The sequence below is a fragment of the Acanthochromis polyacanthus genome, chromosome 14, assembly GCF_021347895.1.
Source record: "Acanthochromis polyacanthus isolate Apoly-LR-REF ecotype Palm Island chromosome 14, KAUST_Apoly_ChrSc, whole genome shotgun sequence".
In the NCBI taxonomy this organism is placed as follows: Eukaryota; Metazoa; Chordata; class Actinopteri; family Pomacentridae; genus Acanthochromis; species Acanthochromis polyacanthus.
Window position 1 is genome coordinate 3,316,573 of NC_067126.1, and position 14,240 is coordinate 3,330,812.

Here is a 14,240-nt window from a genome sequence, read left to right on the forward strand (position 1 = left end):
AGATCAGGTAATCAATTGCTGTTAAAGGTTTAAAATAAAGGGGGAGCGAGCTTTTATCATTTTAGCTCTAACAATGTTAAACAAGAACAGCCTTACTTCTCATTCTCCATTTAAAAACTTTTTTTTTTAAATCCAACCATGGACAGGTTATTGTATAATATATTACATTATCTTTTCTAATGTTCAAATGTTATTTTGTTGTCTGTTTTATTGTTTCATTGTTGAAAGCACCTTTTTTTAGTCCACTTATATAAGCTACTATAGAAATTGTTTGTGTATAATTCGTAAGTGAGGTCAAATAATAATATCTAGAGTAGATTTACCTGTAGGACGGCTGTAATATTTTCTTAACTTGTGCATGTGTTAAAATCCATATTACAAAATACTGCTACAAATAAAATATGTGCACATCAAAAATGCATTACTGAAACCAGTAATCACAGTAAAAGCACCACAAAAATATATAATGAAGTAAAACAAAGTCAAATGCACATTATTTTGACATTAGATTTATCAATAAATGTATGAAATACACAAGAATATCACAACAAGACATCTATAAGAGCAGCACATAACAGAGTTAATATAAACACAGAAGCAGGTTTAGTTCTCTGCAGCAACTCAAAAATGATGTAAATGAGGGAAAGTCTTTGCAGAAGTAAGGGCCATTTTTCAATAATCAGGAACAATCTGTTCTCATATTTCCATGCAGATTAAACTAGAAAATGTTTGCTTTACCGATAGAAATAAAATATCACAACACAAAGCAGCTGTTTGAGGAACTGTTAAAGAGCAGAGTCCAAAATGTTCACTGTTATTTCAGTCAGAACTTTTCCTTATGCTTCCTTTCATATCACTGTGTAATCACATAGAAAACTTCACTAATTGACTCCTGCATCAGCTCACCCATATTCACCATTTGATCTACATGTTCAACACTGCAGATCTGAAATCAGTGACATGATGAGAAATAACAGTAGAAAATTTCAAGGTTTTTATCTTTGACAGCTCCTAATCTTTGTCATCCAAACACAAATTTCAATGTGCAACAAAATGTGCTGAAAGTACATCAATGGAAACATTTTTCAGAAATGTTGTCCTTGAAACTACTTGATATATGATTATAAGATTTCACTGGTACCACTTTAAATATCCACAGTTTAAGATTTAAAACATTTAAAGCAGACCTGATATTATAGAACCAAAGACCTCTGATCAGTTCAGATGGAAAAACCTGAAGTAACTACACACATCAGACAGGTCCATTACAACTCTTAGTACTATGTGTTGCCAATGTATTCAAACTTTTTAAAAAATAAAGCCATGTTTTTTTTTGTTCTCACATGTGCTCGCCTTCACAATCAAGCCAACTTTAGAATAAATCCCACATTTGAGGAGCAAGAAGGGTAAAGCAGAACAACATCAGCACACATTCAAAAACACTGTGCTTGTCTGGAATAGAGTTTTAAAACTTAGGTTAAATTATGTTAAATTAGGTAGGTTCAAAGCTTTAGCATCGAATGATAACTGGGAAGCAGCCAAAATAGTCTATGATTTTTTTGTGTGTGCATGGCAGCATTCACACTTTGATTTAAACAATTTTTTTGGCCTCAGGTCACAGTTTTATCAGCCCAGTTCAGACCAACAGGCGACAATGTCACTTTAAAGTATGTTGGTATCACAGGAACCAGGCTTCAGTATCTTGAGTGTAAGAATAAGTTTAAAAGATTTTCTACACCAGGGATAGAAAAATGCATAGATGATGGGGTTTAGGCAGGAGTTGAAGTAGAACAGACATATTACAATGGCAGCAGATGAAGTGTTGAACACAGTGTCATTTGCTGTAAGTGTAACACAGAAATATGGGCACAAGCAGAACAGAAATGCAACTACAACAACACCAAGAGTTCTGGCTGCTTTCATCTCAGATTTCTTAACAGTTGCATTCAATGAGCCCTGCGGATTGAAAGCTGTTATATGAGAGCGCATGGTACGAGCATGAGACACGGCAACCACAAACACTCTCACATACAGAATTACAATGACAGTAATTGGAATGATGAAGGTCAAAATGAGATCTGCAACCTGTTCGATAAAGTTAGCAGCAACCACACACTCTCCAGTGCAGGAATTAAACCTCCCTGGTTCTTTGAGGTTGTCTCTCAGCAGCATACCGACGAATAGGAGAGAACAGATCCAACACAGAGACACACAGATTCTCGTCCTTTTGGGAGTGATTTTGGTGGAGTAATGTAGAGGGTAGCAAACAGCCACATAGCGGTCAATTGATATGAGCACCATGGTTCCTATCGCGGCAGAGGAAGCGATGACGTTCGAAACGTAATAGAGGACACACATGAGGTCACTGAGATACCAGCAGCCCTCGATGAGCATAATCTGAGAGAACATGAGGAGACCCACGAAGAAATCAGAGACCGCCAGAGAGAGGAGGAGGATGTTGCTGGGAGTGTGGAGCTTCCTGGAGAGGTAAGAGAAAAGTACACACATCAGTGTCAATTATTATTACTGCAGATTCAAAATTCTAAATTTCCTGCCACCAAATTAAGGGACTGAAATATTACCTGAAGTGTGAGATGGAGATGATGACCAGCAGGTTGAGGGTTGCAGTCAGCAGAGAGATGCAGGACAGTATGATGTAAATGAGCACGGTGTCTGAGTGAGGACGCTTCAGCTTCCTGCAGGAGGTGTTAAGATGAGGAAAGCAGAGTTCAGTTTCCTCCATCATCAGAGAGCAGCTACAGTATGCCCTGTCAGCTGTCTGACCAAACCTCAGCGGTAGATAGTTTATCTACCACTTCTCGTTGTCTCTTTCATCGTAACCAAAGTCCCTCCTCCATATGGTGCAACGTAGATGTGGTCCATAAGGAGTTGCCAAACAAATTTTTAATGCATTTGTGGCAAACATGACAGTAAATGAAAAACAGTTTACAGATACAGAATCCAAGTCCCTTTATTGTAAATTTCTGTTTGTGGACATGTGAAACTTGAGGAGTCCAAATAGCTTTAGTAAAAAGCTACTGGACTTCTCCTTTTGGTCCTGGATGATGTCTTTCCTCTCATTGGAGGCCAAGTCAACACCTCAAACTCCTCAAACCATTCCTGAACCATTTGTTGCTTGGTGGCATGGCACATTATCCTGTTTAAAAAATTCCACAGCCATCAGGGTTAAGAATTTCCATGAAAGGGTGCGCATGATCTGCAACAATGCTTAGGTAGGTGGTACGTGTCAAAGTGGCATCTACCTGGATGACAGGACCCAAGGTTTCCAAGCAGAACATTACCCAAAGCATCACACTGCCTTTGCCGGTTTGCCTTCTTCCCAAAGGGCATCCTGGTGCCATGTGTTCCCCAGATATGCAAACACACTCGCACCCAGCTGTCCATGCGATGTAAAAGAAAACAAGATTCATCAGACCAGGCCACCTTCTTCCATGGCTCAGTAGTCCAGTTCTGATGCTCACATATCCATTGTTGGTGCTTTCGGTGGTGCACAGGGGTCAGCATGGGCATCCTGACTGGTCTGCAGATATGCAGTCCTATACGCAGAAAACTGCAATGCACTGTGTATTCTGACACCTTTCTGTCAGAGCCAGCATTAACTTCTTCAGCAGTCTGAGCAACAGTAGCTCATCTGTTGGTTCAGACCACATGGGGCAGCCTTTGCTCTGCATCAATGAGCCTTGGCTGCCCATGACTCCATTGCCGGTTCACCGCTGTTCCTTCCTTTGGTCACTTTTGATAGATCTGACCACTGCAGACCAGGAACACCCCACATGAGCTGCAGCTTTGGAGATGCTCTGACCCGATCATCTAGCCCTGGGGCGGCTGTGGATCAGGTGATAGAGCGGGTCGTCCAATGATCAAAGGGTGGGCGGTTCTATTCCTGCTCTGTCTCATGCTGTTGTGTCCTTGGGCAACGCTTTATCCACCTTGCCTCCAGTGCAGCTACTCACACTGGAGTATGAATGTTGGTGGTCGGTGGGGCTATAGACACAGACTGGCGGCCATTCCTCCGTCAGTCTGCCCCAGGGCAGCTGTAGCTAACAATGTATATTTCTATACAGAATATTCTTAATTATTATTAACCTTAAGTAAATAAAACTGATCATGCCGAAACATATATTTCAGAATAGTTTGTGGTAAAAATATTGAATTCTGATTGTCGATGTCTTTTTTAAAATCAATTTATTGTTGCGGATGATAAAGATGTTTTAACTACTTTATATCTGCTGCTTGTAAATTTCCTCAAAGTCAAGTCATTGCTGATGATATTTTGGATTGTTAATAAACTGAATAACAAAATGTTTTTGGTGGAGTAAAAAGTCAACTATTTACTTCTGTGTTGTCATGAAGTAGAGATTCAAGTGATTCATAGCTGGAGAGACCACAGAGGGATATGTTTTACTTTGCAGTACGGTGACAACACTGATGAAGGCCCTGCATCAAATTGCTACACTTTTTTAACATTAAATGTCAGTTAAAGTTTGTTTTTGTTTCAGATGAAAAGCTGAAGATCATTAATGTTGGGGCAGAGCTATCATGAAACAGTGTGAAAGTTTGTTTAGCTTTGAGCATTCATTTCAAACTGGGACAAACAGACTAAATCTCCTGGTGTTATGGAGGCAGACATTTCAGTGGGGAAGTCGGGGATAGACTCCTCTCAGTGTTTACACTAAATGCATTTGTGTCTCCAATAAAAACACAACAAAGTTGCGATAGACTGTTTAAACAAACTTTGTGATGTCTAGAATAAATACAAAAATACCTCTGAAAGGTGTTTTTTCTTCCACCAATAAAACACAGACATGCATGATATGATCTGAATGTGCAGAAAGTTTTAATAGGAGAAAACATTTGAACACATCTGATCTGTAACAGTGCGGAGGTGTAGAAATGAATGAATCTATCATAGACATTTAAGGTGCCACATTCACATTGAAACAGCTCAGTGCCACAAAAAGACACAAAAGATGAGAGCAGAAAAATCCTGCCTGTTGGTTCAGCAGGAATAATATTACATTAGAAAGGTTGATCGACAGCAGAATAAATATTTGACAGTTAGACAAAATGCCTGAGAGACTGAGTGCATGACATTTTCTTCTCTCATTTTTGTGATTGTTGTTACAGTTAAACAAAAAAAGTTCACTATGATATGATGCAGAAAAGAAACAAACCGATGCATAAACATTTACCAGAATGCAGGACATTTAGAGTCTGGCAAATCAAATTTCCTGCAAACACCTTGATTTAAAGTGTTCACCCCCAAGGTTCAAATCAAGCATCTGCTCTTGCAGTGACTTTTCTGAAAAAACACATTTGTTCCTTCAGAGACTCATTTTAGTAACTTGACAGCAGGTTGACCTCACAGGAGCCAGGCTGCAATATATGAAGTGTAACGATGAGCCTGAGACATTTCCTGAACCAGGGGTAGAAAAAAGCGTAGATGATCGGGTTCAGACAGGAGTTCAAATATATGAGAAAAGCCATAAAGACCTCAATTGACGTGCCAACCAGTATTTTGCTCCCTGTTAGAGAGACACAGTAGTACGGGCAGTAACACATCAAGAACACAAAAACAACAATACTGAGAGTTCTGGCTGCTTTCCTCTCAGATTTACAACTTTTCACAGTCCTTGAATGTTGCTGTGAGACAACCAGAACCTGGGATCGCATGGCACGAGCCATAGACACAGCCACCAAAAATATTCTCATGTACAGAACAATAATTACTGTAATGGGAATAACAAAGCCTAAAGCAAGATCAACATCACCTGCCATTTCAACTAGACATTCCCCATGACAAGAATTATACCTGCCCGGCTGCTTCAGGTGATCATAAAAAATGAAAATGCTTATGAACAGAGAGTAGAACCAACAAACACAAACAGAGATTTTCATTCTTTTCTTAGTGATTCTGGTGGGGTAGTGCAGAGGATCACAAATGGCCACATAGCGGTCCACAGATATGAGCACCATGTTTCCTACAGAGGCAGTGGTGATGAAGAGGGGCAGCAGGTAATACAGAGCACACATTAGGTCACCCAGCATCCAGCAGGTCTGCATGAGGAGGATTTCAACCGGCATCACCAGAAACCCCACGAAAAAGTCTGAGACGGCCAGCGAGAGCAGGAGGAAGTTGGTGGGAGTGTGGAGCTGCCTGCAGTGAGAGAATCTGCACTGTGAACAGCAGCACAAACAGTCAAAAAAGCAGCAACTGGAAGCACAATTCACATTTAAAATCAAACAGGCAGGATGCAATAATCAGAGAGCACAGTCACAGTGAATCAGAATATGCTGAGAAGCTTGTGTCTGCCTGAAGTGTGAGATGGAGATGATGACCAGCAGGTTGAGAGCTGCAGTGAGCACAGAGATGATGTACAGCAGGACATAAACAACCACAGTCCCAGAGCCAGGAGGATCTGGCATCCTGCAGGAAGAGTTGAGGAGTTGTGGGAAGCAGAGTTCCTCCATCACCTCAGAGAACAGGAGGAGAGAGGCCGCTGAGCTCCGGCAGCTTTCTGACCAAACCTCTGGATCACACAACTTTTATCTTTTCTCATCGCTCTCCACCCTCCCTTTCTGTTCCATCTCCCATGGATAACTCCCTGTTCCCTCCCTCAGTACTTCCTACTCTTCATCAGCATCTTAATCACATCTTTCTGATTAATTACATCACCTGTTAAAGGGATTTAGGCACCTTGGAAGTTTTGCCCATCACAGCCTTTTAAATGTTTTATTTTGTTCAACATAATTTTGCTTTGTTGAAAAGAAATCACAAAATAGACTCAGATTTCCATAAAGTAACATCAACTAATGAAAAATATAAAATGTAAAATTAGTGATTGCATAAAGATTCACCTCCTTCAAGCCAGTAATTAGTAGATGCATCTTTGGCCACAATTATCTCAATCCGCCTTGAATCCCTGGACACTACAATATGACCCCATTCGTCTTTGGTGAGGTTGCACAGGGATCATGAGTCAACAGCCTTTTTCAAGTCCAGGCACAAATCTTCAGTTGGAATGAGGTCTGGGTTCTGACTCGGAAACTTCAGAGCATTGACCTTGTTGACTTGAAACCATTTCTGTGTGTCTTTGGCTGTTTGGTTCGGATCATTGACATGGTGGCGAGCAAATCTTCTCCCAAGTCACAGTTCTCCTGCAGACTGCATCAGGTTGATCTCCATGATGCCCCTTGACTTTGCTGCATTCATTTCCCCTCGACCTTTACAGGTCTTCCGAGATCTGCTGCTGAGAAGAATCCCTACATCATGATGCTGCCACAACCATGCTTCATGGTGGGGATGGTGTGTTTATGATGATGTGCAGTATTTGGTGTCCACCAATCACGACGTCTAGGCTGGTGGGCCACAAGCTCTATTGTGGTCTCATCAGACCAAAGGACCTTTTTCCATTTAACTTCATCATCTCCCATTTGCCTTCTGGTGAATTTTATTTGAGCTTTCTTGAACAGCTCTTTCTGGGGGATCCCAAGGTGTTCCCAGGCCAGACGAGACATATAATCCCTCCAGCAAGTCCTGGGTCTACCCCGGGGTCACCTCCCAGGCGGACGTGCTCAGAAAACCTCCAAAGGAAGTCTCCCTGGAGGCATCCGAATCAGATGGCCAAACCACCTCGACTGGCTCATTTCGATGCAAAGGAGCAGTGGCTCTACTCCGAGCTCCCTCCGGATGTCTGAGTTCCTCACCCTATCTCTAAGGCTGAGTCCAGCCACCCTGTGTAGGAAGCTCATTTCGGCCGCTTGTATCCGCGATCTTTCTCTTTCGGTCACTACCCAAAGCTCATGACCATAGGGGAGGGTTGGAACATAGATGGACTGGTAAATTGAGAGCTTTGCTTTACGGCTCAGCTCCCTCTTCACCACGATGGTTCGGTACAACACCCACATTACTGCTGACACCGCACCGATCCGCCTGTCCGTCTCTTGCTCCATTTTCCCATCACTCGTGAACAAGATCCTGAGACACTTGAACTGCTTCGCTTGGGGAAGCAACTCACTCCCAACCCAGAGGGAGCAATCCACCGGTTTCCGGCAGAGAACCATGGCCTCTGACTTGGAGGTACTGATCCGTATCCCTGCCGCTTCACACTCGGCTGAAACCGCTCCAGTGCGTTCTGGAGGTCACGGTCTGAGGACGCCAACAAATCCACATCATTTGCAACAAGCAGAGATGCCATCCTGAGGCCCCCAAACCAGACACCCTCCCCACCATGACTGCACCTTGAGATCCTGTCCATGAAGACCACAAACAGGATTGGAGACAAGGGGCAGCCCTGGCAGAGTCCAACACCCACTGGAAACGTGTCTGACTTTGTGCCGAGTATGCGGACACAGCTCTCACTTTGGTCGTGCAGGGATAGAACGGCTCGTAGCACCAAGCCCGGTACCCCATACTCCCGTAGTACCCCCCACAGTGCCCTTTGGGGGACAAGGTCATAGGCCTTCTCCAGATCCACAAAACACATGTAGACTGGCAGGTGAAACTCCCATGACCCCCTCAGCAGCTCCGTGAGGGTAAAGGCCTGGTCTGTCATTCCATGACCGGGATGGAATCCGCATTGCTCCTCCTGAGTCTGAGGTTCGACGATTGGTCGGAGCCTCCCTTCCAGCACCCTAAAGTAAACTTTCCCGGGGAGGCTGAGAAGTGTGATACCCCGGTAATTGACACAAACTCTCCAGTCCCCCTTTTTGAAAATAGGGACCACCTCCCTGGTCTGCCACTCCACAGGTACCGTACCCGATGCCCACGCGACATTGTATAGACGTGTCAACCAAGACAGTCCAACAATATCCAGAGCCTTCAGCATCTCAGGGCGAATCTCATCCACACCTGGCACCTTGACTGTTGTCTGTCCTTTGGGGGTGTCCTGGAGGGGGTGATTGGGAAGATCGGCCTGCCCGATCTGAACCCAAGTGGTGTTTTGTTATTGGACTTCTGTGCTTGTCATAGATTGTCCATAACAAACACCATGTTTGAGCATAAGGTTACTCGTAAGTGTACCTGGTACTAGAGCACCTTCGGTCAAAGGTCGACGATCAACTTCATTGTCGTATCATCAAACCTGCAGCTGTAATGTCTCAGACACTCAGGCAAAGAAAGGTGCAGAGCTGTTAACTGATCACCACCTGGTGGTGAGTTAGATTCAATGGTGAGGAAGGCTGCTGGACAGACCTGGTAAACTCAAACGTGTAGTAAGGGTGAACTGGGAACATCAGGCAGAGGCCCCTGTAGTGAGGGTTTTCAACTCCCATGTCCGGAAGAGTTTCTCCTGCATCCCGGGGGAGATTGGGGACATGGAGTCTGAGTGGTCCATGTTCAAAGCCTCCATTGCAGAAGCAGCTGTTAGGAGCTGTGGCCTGAAAGTCACTGGTGCCTGTCATGGCGGAACCCAAAAACCCATTGGTGCACACCAGCCGTGAGGAAAGCTGTCAGGCTGAAGAAATAGGCCTTTCGGGCTAGGTTTGTTAGGGGGTCTCCTGAAGCAGCTGACGGTCCCGGTTGGCCGAAAGCGGGGTGGCTGCGACATTTACAGAAGCAAAACGTTGGGTGTGGGAGGACTTCGGAGAGGCTGTGGAGAAGGACTTTCAGGTGACCTCAAACTGTTCGATGCCACAGAAAGGTAAGGTCGGGCTTTCCCCAGGCTGTGTACAGTCAGGGTGGAGAACTGTTGACCCATGCTGGAGATTTTGTTGGGTGTTGGAAAGAGCACTTTGAGGAGCTCCTGAACGCAGTAAACACATCCTCTGCATAGGAGGCAGAGCCTGAAGAGTTGGGGGAATCTTTGTCCATATCCATGGCAGAGGTTGCCGAGGTAGATAAGAGACTCCTCGGTGGCAAGGCGCCAGGTGTGGACAAGATCCACCCTGAGATACTGAAGGTTTTGAGTATTGTTGGACTATCTTGGCTGACATGTCTCTACAATGTCGCAATGGCATCAGGACCATAGAGTGTGTTCCATCTACCGGGGTATCACACTTCTCAGCCTCCTCGGGAAAGTTTACTCCAGGGTGCTGGATGGGAGGCTCTGACCAATTGTTGAAACTCATATTCAAGAGGAGCAATGTGGATACCGTCCTGTTCGTGGAACAGTGGTTCAGCTCTTTACTTTTGTGTAGCTGCTGAGGAGGTCATGGGAGTTCGACCTGCCAGTCTACATGTGCTTTGTGGATCTGGAGAAGGCCTACGACCGTGTCCCCTGAGGGGCACTGTAGGGGTACTGCGGAAGTATAGGGTACCGGGCTCACTGATAATATGAACCATTCAGTCCCTGTACAACCAAAGTGAGAGCTGTGTCCGCATACTCGGCACAAAGTCAAACTTGTTTCCGGTGGGTGTTGGACTGTCCCTGTTCTCATCTACATGGACAGGATCTCAAGGCGCAGCCGGGGTGAGGAGGGTGTCTGGTTTGAGGACCTCAGGATCGCATCTCTACTTTTTGCAGATGATGTGATTCTGTTGGTTTCCTCAGATCATGACCTCCGGCACGCACTGGAGTGGTTTGCAGTTGAGTGTAAAGCGGCAGGGATATGGATCAGTACCTCCACGTCTAAGGGCATGGCTCTCTGCTGGAAACTGGTGAACTTTTCCCTCCGGGTTGAGGGGGAGTTGCTTTCCCAAGCGAAGGAGTTCAAGTATCTCACAGTCTTGTTCATGAGTGATGGGAAAATGGAGCTAGAGATGGACAGGCGGATTGGTGCAGTGTCAGTAGTAATGCGAGTGTTGTATCCAATCATCATGGTGAAGCGAGAGCTGAGCCACAAGGCCAGGTTCTCAATTTACCAGTCCATCTATGTTCCAACCCTCACCTATGGTCATGAGCTCTGGCTCATGATCGAAAGAACAAGATCGCGGATCCGGAAATGAGCTTCCTACACAGGGTGGCTGAGCTCAGCCTTAGAGATAGGGTGAGATGCTCAGACATCCAAAGGGAGCTCGGAATAGAGCTGATGCTCCTTCGAGTCGAAAGGAGCCAGTTGAGGTGGTTTGGCCATCTGATTTGGATGCCTTCAGGGAGTCTCCATTTGGAGATTTTCCGAACACATCCGGCTGGGAGGCGACCATGGTGTAGACCCAGAACTCGCTGAAGGAATTATATATCTCATCTGGCCTGGGAATACCTCGGGATCCCCCAGGAAGAGCTGGAAAGTGTTGCGAAGGGGAGAGACATCTGGAATGACCTGCTTCATCTGCTGCCTCCACGACTTGATACCGGATAAGCGGAAGACAATGGATGGATGGATGGATGGGTGGATGGATGGCTGGATGGATGGATGGATGGATGGATGGATGGATGATGGATAATGGATGGGTGGATGGATGGATGGATGGATGGATGGATGAATGGATGATGGATAATGGATGGGTGGATGAATGGATGGATGGATGGATGGATGGATGGATGGATGGATGGATGGATGGATGGATGGGCGGGTGGATGGATGGATGGATGGATGGATGGAAGGATAATGGTTGGATGATGGATGGATGGATGAATATTCATAAGGTACACTGATATCACTGAGCCAGATTTGATGCAGCAGAAACGAAGAAAAACAAAAACTGAATGACTTCCAAGGTTTCAGTGGACTCATACACCGATCAGCCACACCATTATGACCACTGACAGGTGACGTGAATAACACTGATCATCATGCTATAATACAACGTTCTGCTGGGAAACCTTAAGTCCTGACATTCATGTGGATATTTGACATGTACCACCCACCTAAACACTGCAGGTCAAACACTTTCCAACCCCCATGGCAACAGCAATCCTTGATGCCAGTTGCCACCCTTGGCAGGACATACCGCCAACATACCGCAAAAACTGCTCAGGAGTGACCCGGGGGACACGACAGAGCCAAAGTGTTCACTCGGGTTCCACACTCGCCAGATCCAAATCCACTGAGCATCTGTGGGATGTGCAAGGACAAGCTTGATCTTGGTAGGTCCGACCCTGCAACCCACAGGACTCCAGAATTCACTGCCACCATCACGGTGCCACCGGACATCCCCAAAGGTCCTGTGTCCATGCCCCAATGGGTCAGAGGAGTTTTAGCACCAAAAATGAGACCAACAAAATATTAGACAGGTGGCCATAATGTTTGCCTTATCGGTGTAGATGTTTTTAGGTTTGGGTCAGTGTTGGATGGACCATAATTCATCAGGAAAATTTGATGAAGATGCTGATGAAAAGTAGGAAGTACAGAGGGAGGGAACAGGGAATTATCCATGGGAGAAGGAATAGAAAGGGAGGGTGGAGAGCGATGAGAAAAGATAAAAGTTGTGTGATGCAGAGGTTTGATCAGAAAGCTGCCGGAGCTCAGCGGCCTCTCTCCTCCTGCTCTCTGAGGTGATGGAGGAACTCTGCTTCCCACAACTCCTCAACTCCTCCTGCAGGATGCCAGATCCTCCTGGCTCTGGGACTGTGGTTGTTTACGTCCTGCTGTACATCATCTCTGTGCTCACTGCAGCTCTCAACCTGCTGGTCATCATCTCCATCTCACACTTCAGGCAGACACAAGCATCTCAGCATATTCTGATTCACTGTGACTGTGCTCTCTGATTACTGCATTGTGCTTCCAGTTGCTGCTTTTTTGACTGTTTGTGCTGCTGTTCACAGTGCAGATTCTCTCACTGCAGGCAGCTCCACACTCCCACCAACTTCCTCCTGCTCTCGCTGGCCGTCTCAGACTTTTTCGTGGGGTTTCTGGTGATGCCGGTTGAAATCCTCCTCATGCAGACCTGCTGGATGCTGGGTGACCTCATGTGTGCTCTGTATTACCTGCTGCCCTTCACCATCATCGCAGCCTCTGTAGGAAACATGGTGCTCATATCTGCGGACCGCTATGTGGCCATTTGTGATCCTCTGCACTACCCCACCAGAATCACTAAGAAAAGAATGAAAATCTCTGTTTGTGTGTGTTGGCTCTACTCTCTGTTCATAAGCATTGTCATTTTCAACAATCACTTGAAACAACTGGGCAGGTATAATTCTTGCTACGGTGAATGTCTGATTAACATTGCAGGTGATGTTGATCTTGCTTTTAACTTCATTCTTCCCATTACAGTAATTATTGTTCTGTACATGAGAATATTTTTGGTGGCCGTGTCTATGGCTCGTGCCATGCGATCCCAGGTTCTGGTTGTCTCACAGCAACATTCAAGGACTGTGAAAAGTTGTAAATCTGAGAGGAAAGCAGCCAGAACTCTCAGTATTGTTGTTTTTGTGTTCTTGATGTGTTACTGCCCGTACTACTGTGTCTCTCTAACAGGGAGCACAATACTGGTTGGCACTTCAACTGAGGTCTTTATGGCTTTTCTCATATATTTGAACTCCTGTCTGAACCCGATCATCTATGCTTTTTTCTACCCCTGGTTCAGGAAATGTCTCAGGCTCATCGTTACACTTCATATATTGCAGCCTGGCTCCTGTGAGGTCAACGTGTTGTGAAGTTACTAAAATGAGTCTCTGAAGGAACAAATATGTTTCTTCAGAAAAGTCGCTGTTAGAAGATGAAATTTGGTAAGACAACACAAAAATCAGAGAAAGAAGTGTAATGCATTCAGTCTCTCAGGCATTCTGTCTGTCAAATATTTATTTTGCTGTTGGATTTTCTAATGTAATATTATTCCTGATGAACCAATAGGCTGGATTTCTCTGCTTGCGTCTTTTCTGTCTTTTTGTGGCACTGAGCTCTTTAAATGTGCACCTGGCACTTTTTCACATGAATGATAAAAGAATCAACTTATTGATTAATAAACCCCTGAACTGTTACAGATCAGATGTGTTTCAGCAAAATTTCTGCTCACACTCAAAACCTTCTGTACATTTAGATCATACCATGATTTTCAGTGTTTTACAGGTGGAAGAATAAACACCTGTCGAAGGTATTGTTGCATCTATTATAGACATCATAGTGTTTGTTCAAAATAAGTCATTTGCAAATTTGTTGTGTTTTTATTGGGGCACAAATGCATTTACTGAGAGGAGTCTATCCCCGACTTCCCTCTGAAATCTATATCTACATAACACTGGGAGATTTAGTCTGTGTTTGTCCCAGTTTACCATTCACACTCTGCCCTGACATTAATTATCTTTGGCTTTTCATCTGAAAAAATAGCAACCTTAATTAACATTTAATTTCCAACAGGTCCAGTGTTTTGGTGCGGAGCATTCATTCACTGCAAAGTACAA

The 14,240-nt window shown here is 44.8% G+C and overlaps 3 protein-coding genes across 3 annotated transcripts; 1 reads left to right on the forward strand and 2 right to left on the reverse strand.

The window, feature by feature from the left end:
- Window positions 1–1,662: 1,662 nt before the first annotated feature.
- On the reverse strand, window positions 1,663–2,743 carry LOC110968450 (trace amine-associated receptor 13c-like). Its single transcript, XM_051958733.1, has 2 exons — window positions 2,583–2,743; window positions 1,663–2,479 (listed from the first exon to the last, which is right to left on the reverse strand). The coding sequence occupies exons 1-2, from the start codon at window positions 2,741–2,743 to the stop codon at window positions 1,663–1,665; spliced, it is 978 nt and encodes a 325-aa protein (XP_051814693.1).
- Window positions 2,744–5,358: 2,615 nt separating this feature from the next.
- On the reverse strand, window positions 5,359–6,492 carry LOC110947804 (trace amine-associated receptor 13c-like). Its single transcript, XM_051959389.1, has 2 exons — window positions 6,335–6,492; window positions 5,359–6,178 (listed from the first exon to the last, which is right to left on the reverse strand). Exons 1-2 carry the CDS (start codon window positions 6,490–6,492, stop codon window positions 5,359–5,361), a joined length of 978 nt encoding a protein of 325 aa, XP_051815349.1.
- A 5,906-nt stretch (window positions 6,493–12,398) lies between these two features.
- On the forward strand, window positions 12,399–13,496 carry LOC127537247 (trace amine-associated receptor 13c-like). Its single transcript, XM_051959390.1, has 2 exons — window positions 12,399–12,556; window positions 12,686–13,496. The coding sequence occupies exons 1-2, from the start codon at window positions 12,399–12,401 to the stop codon at window positions 13,494–13,496; spliced, it is 969 nt and encodes a 322-aa protein (XP_051815350.1).
- The last annotated feature ends 744 nt before the right edge of the window (window positions 13,497–14,240 follow it).

Bases quoted from the DNA above. Each gene is read 5' to 3' on its own strand.
- LOC127537247 (XM_051959390.1), top strand. From the start codon at position 12,399: ATGGAGGAACTCTGCTTCCCACAACTCCTCAACTCCTCCTGCAGGATG. The intron at 12,557-12,685 runs GCAGACACAAGC...CTCTCACTGCAG, and splicing joins ATCTCCATCTCACACTTCAG to GCAGCTCCACACTCCCACCA.
- LOC110947804 (XM_051959389.1), bottom strand. From the start codon at position 6,492: ATGGAGGAACTCTGCTTCCCACAACTCCTCAACTCTTCCTGCAGGATG. The intron at 6,179-6,334 runs GCAGACACAAGC...CTCTCACTGCAG, and splicing joins ATCTCCATCTCACACTTCAG to GCAGCTCCACACTCCCACCA.
- LOC110968450 (XM_051958733.1), bottom strand. From the start codon at position 2,743: ATGGAGGAAACTGAACTCTGCTTTCCTCATCTTAACACCTCCTGCAGG. The intron at 2,480-2,582 runs GTAATATTTCAG...TTACCTCTCCAG, and splicing joins ATCTCCATCTCACACTTCAG to GAAGCTCCACACTCCCAGCA.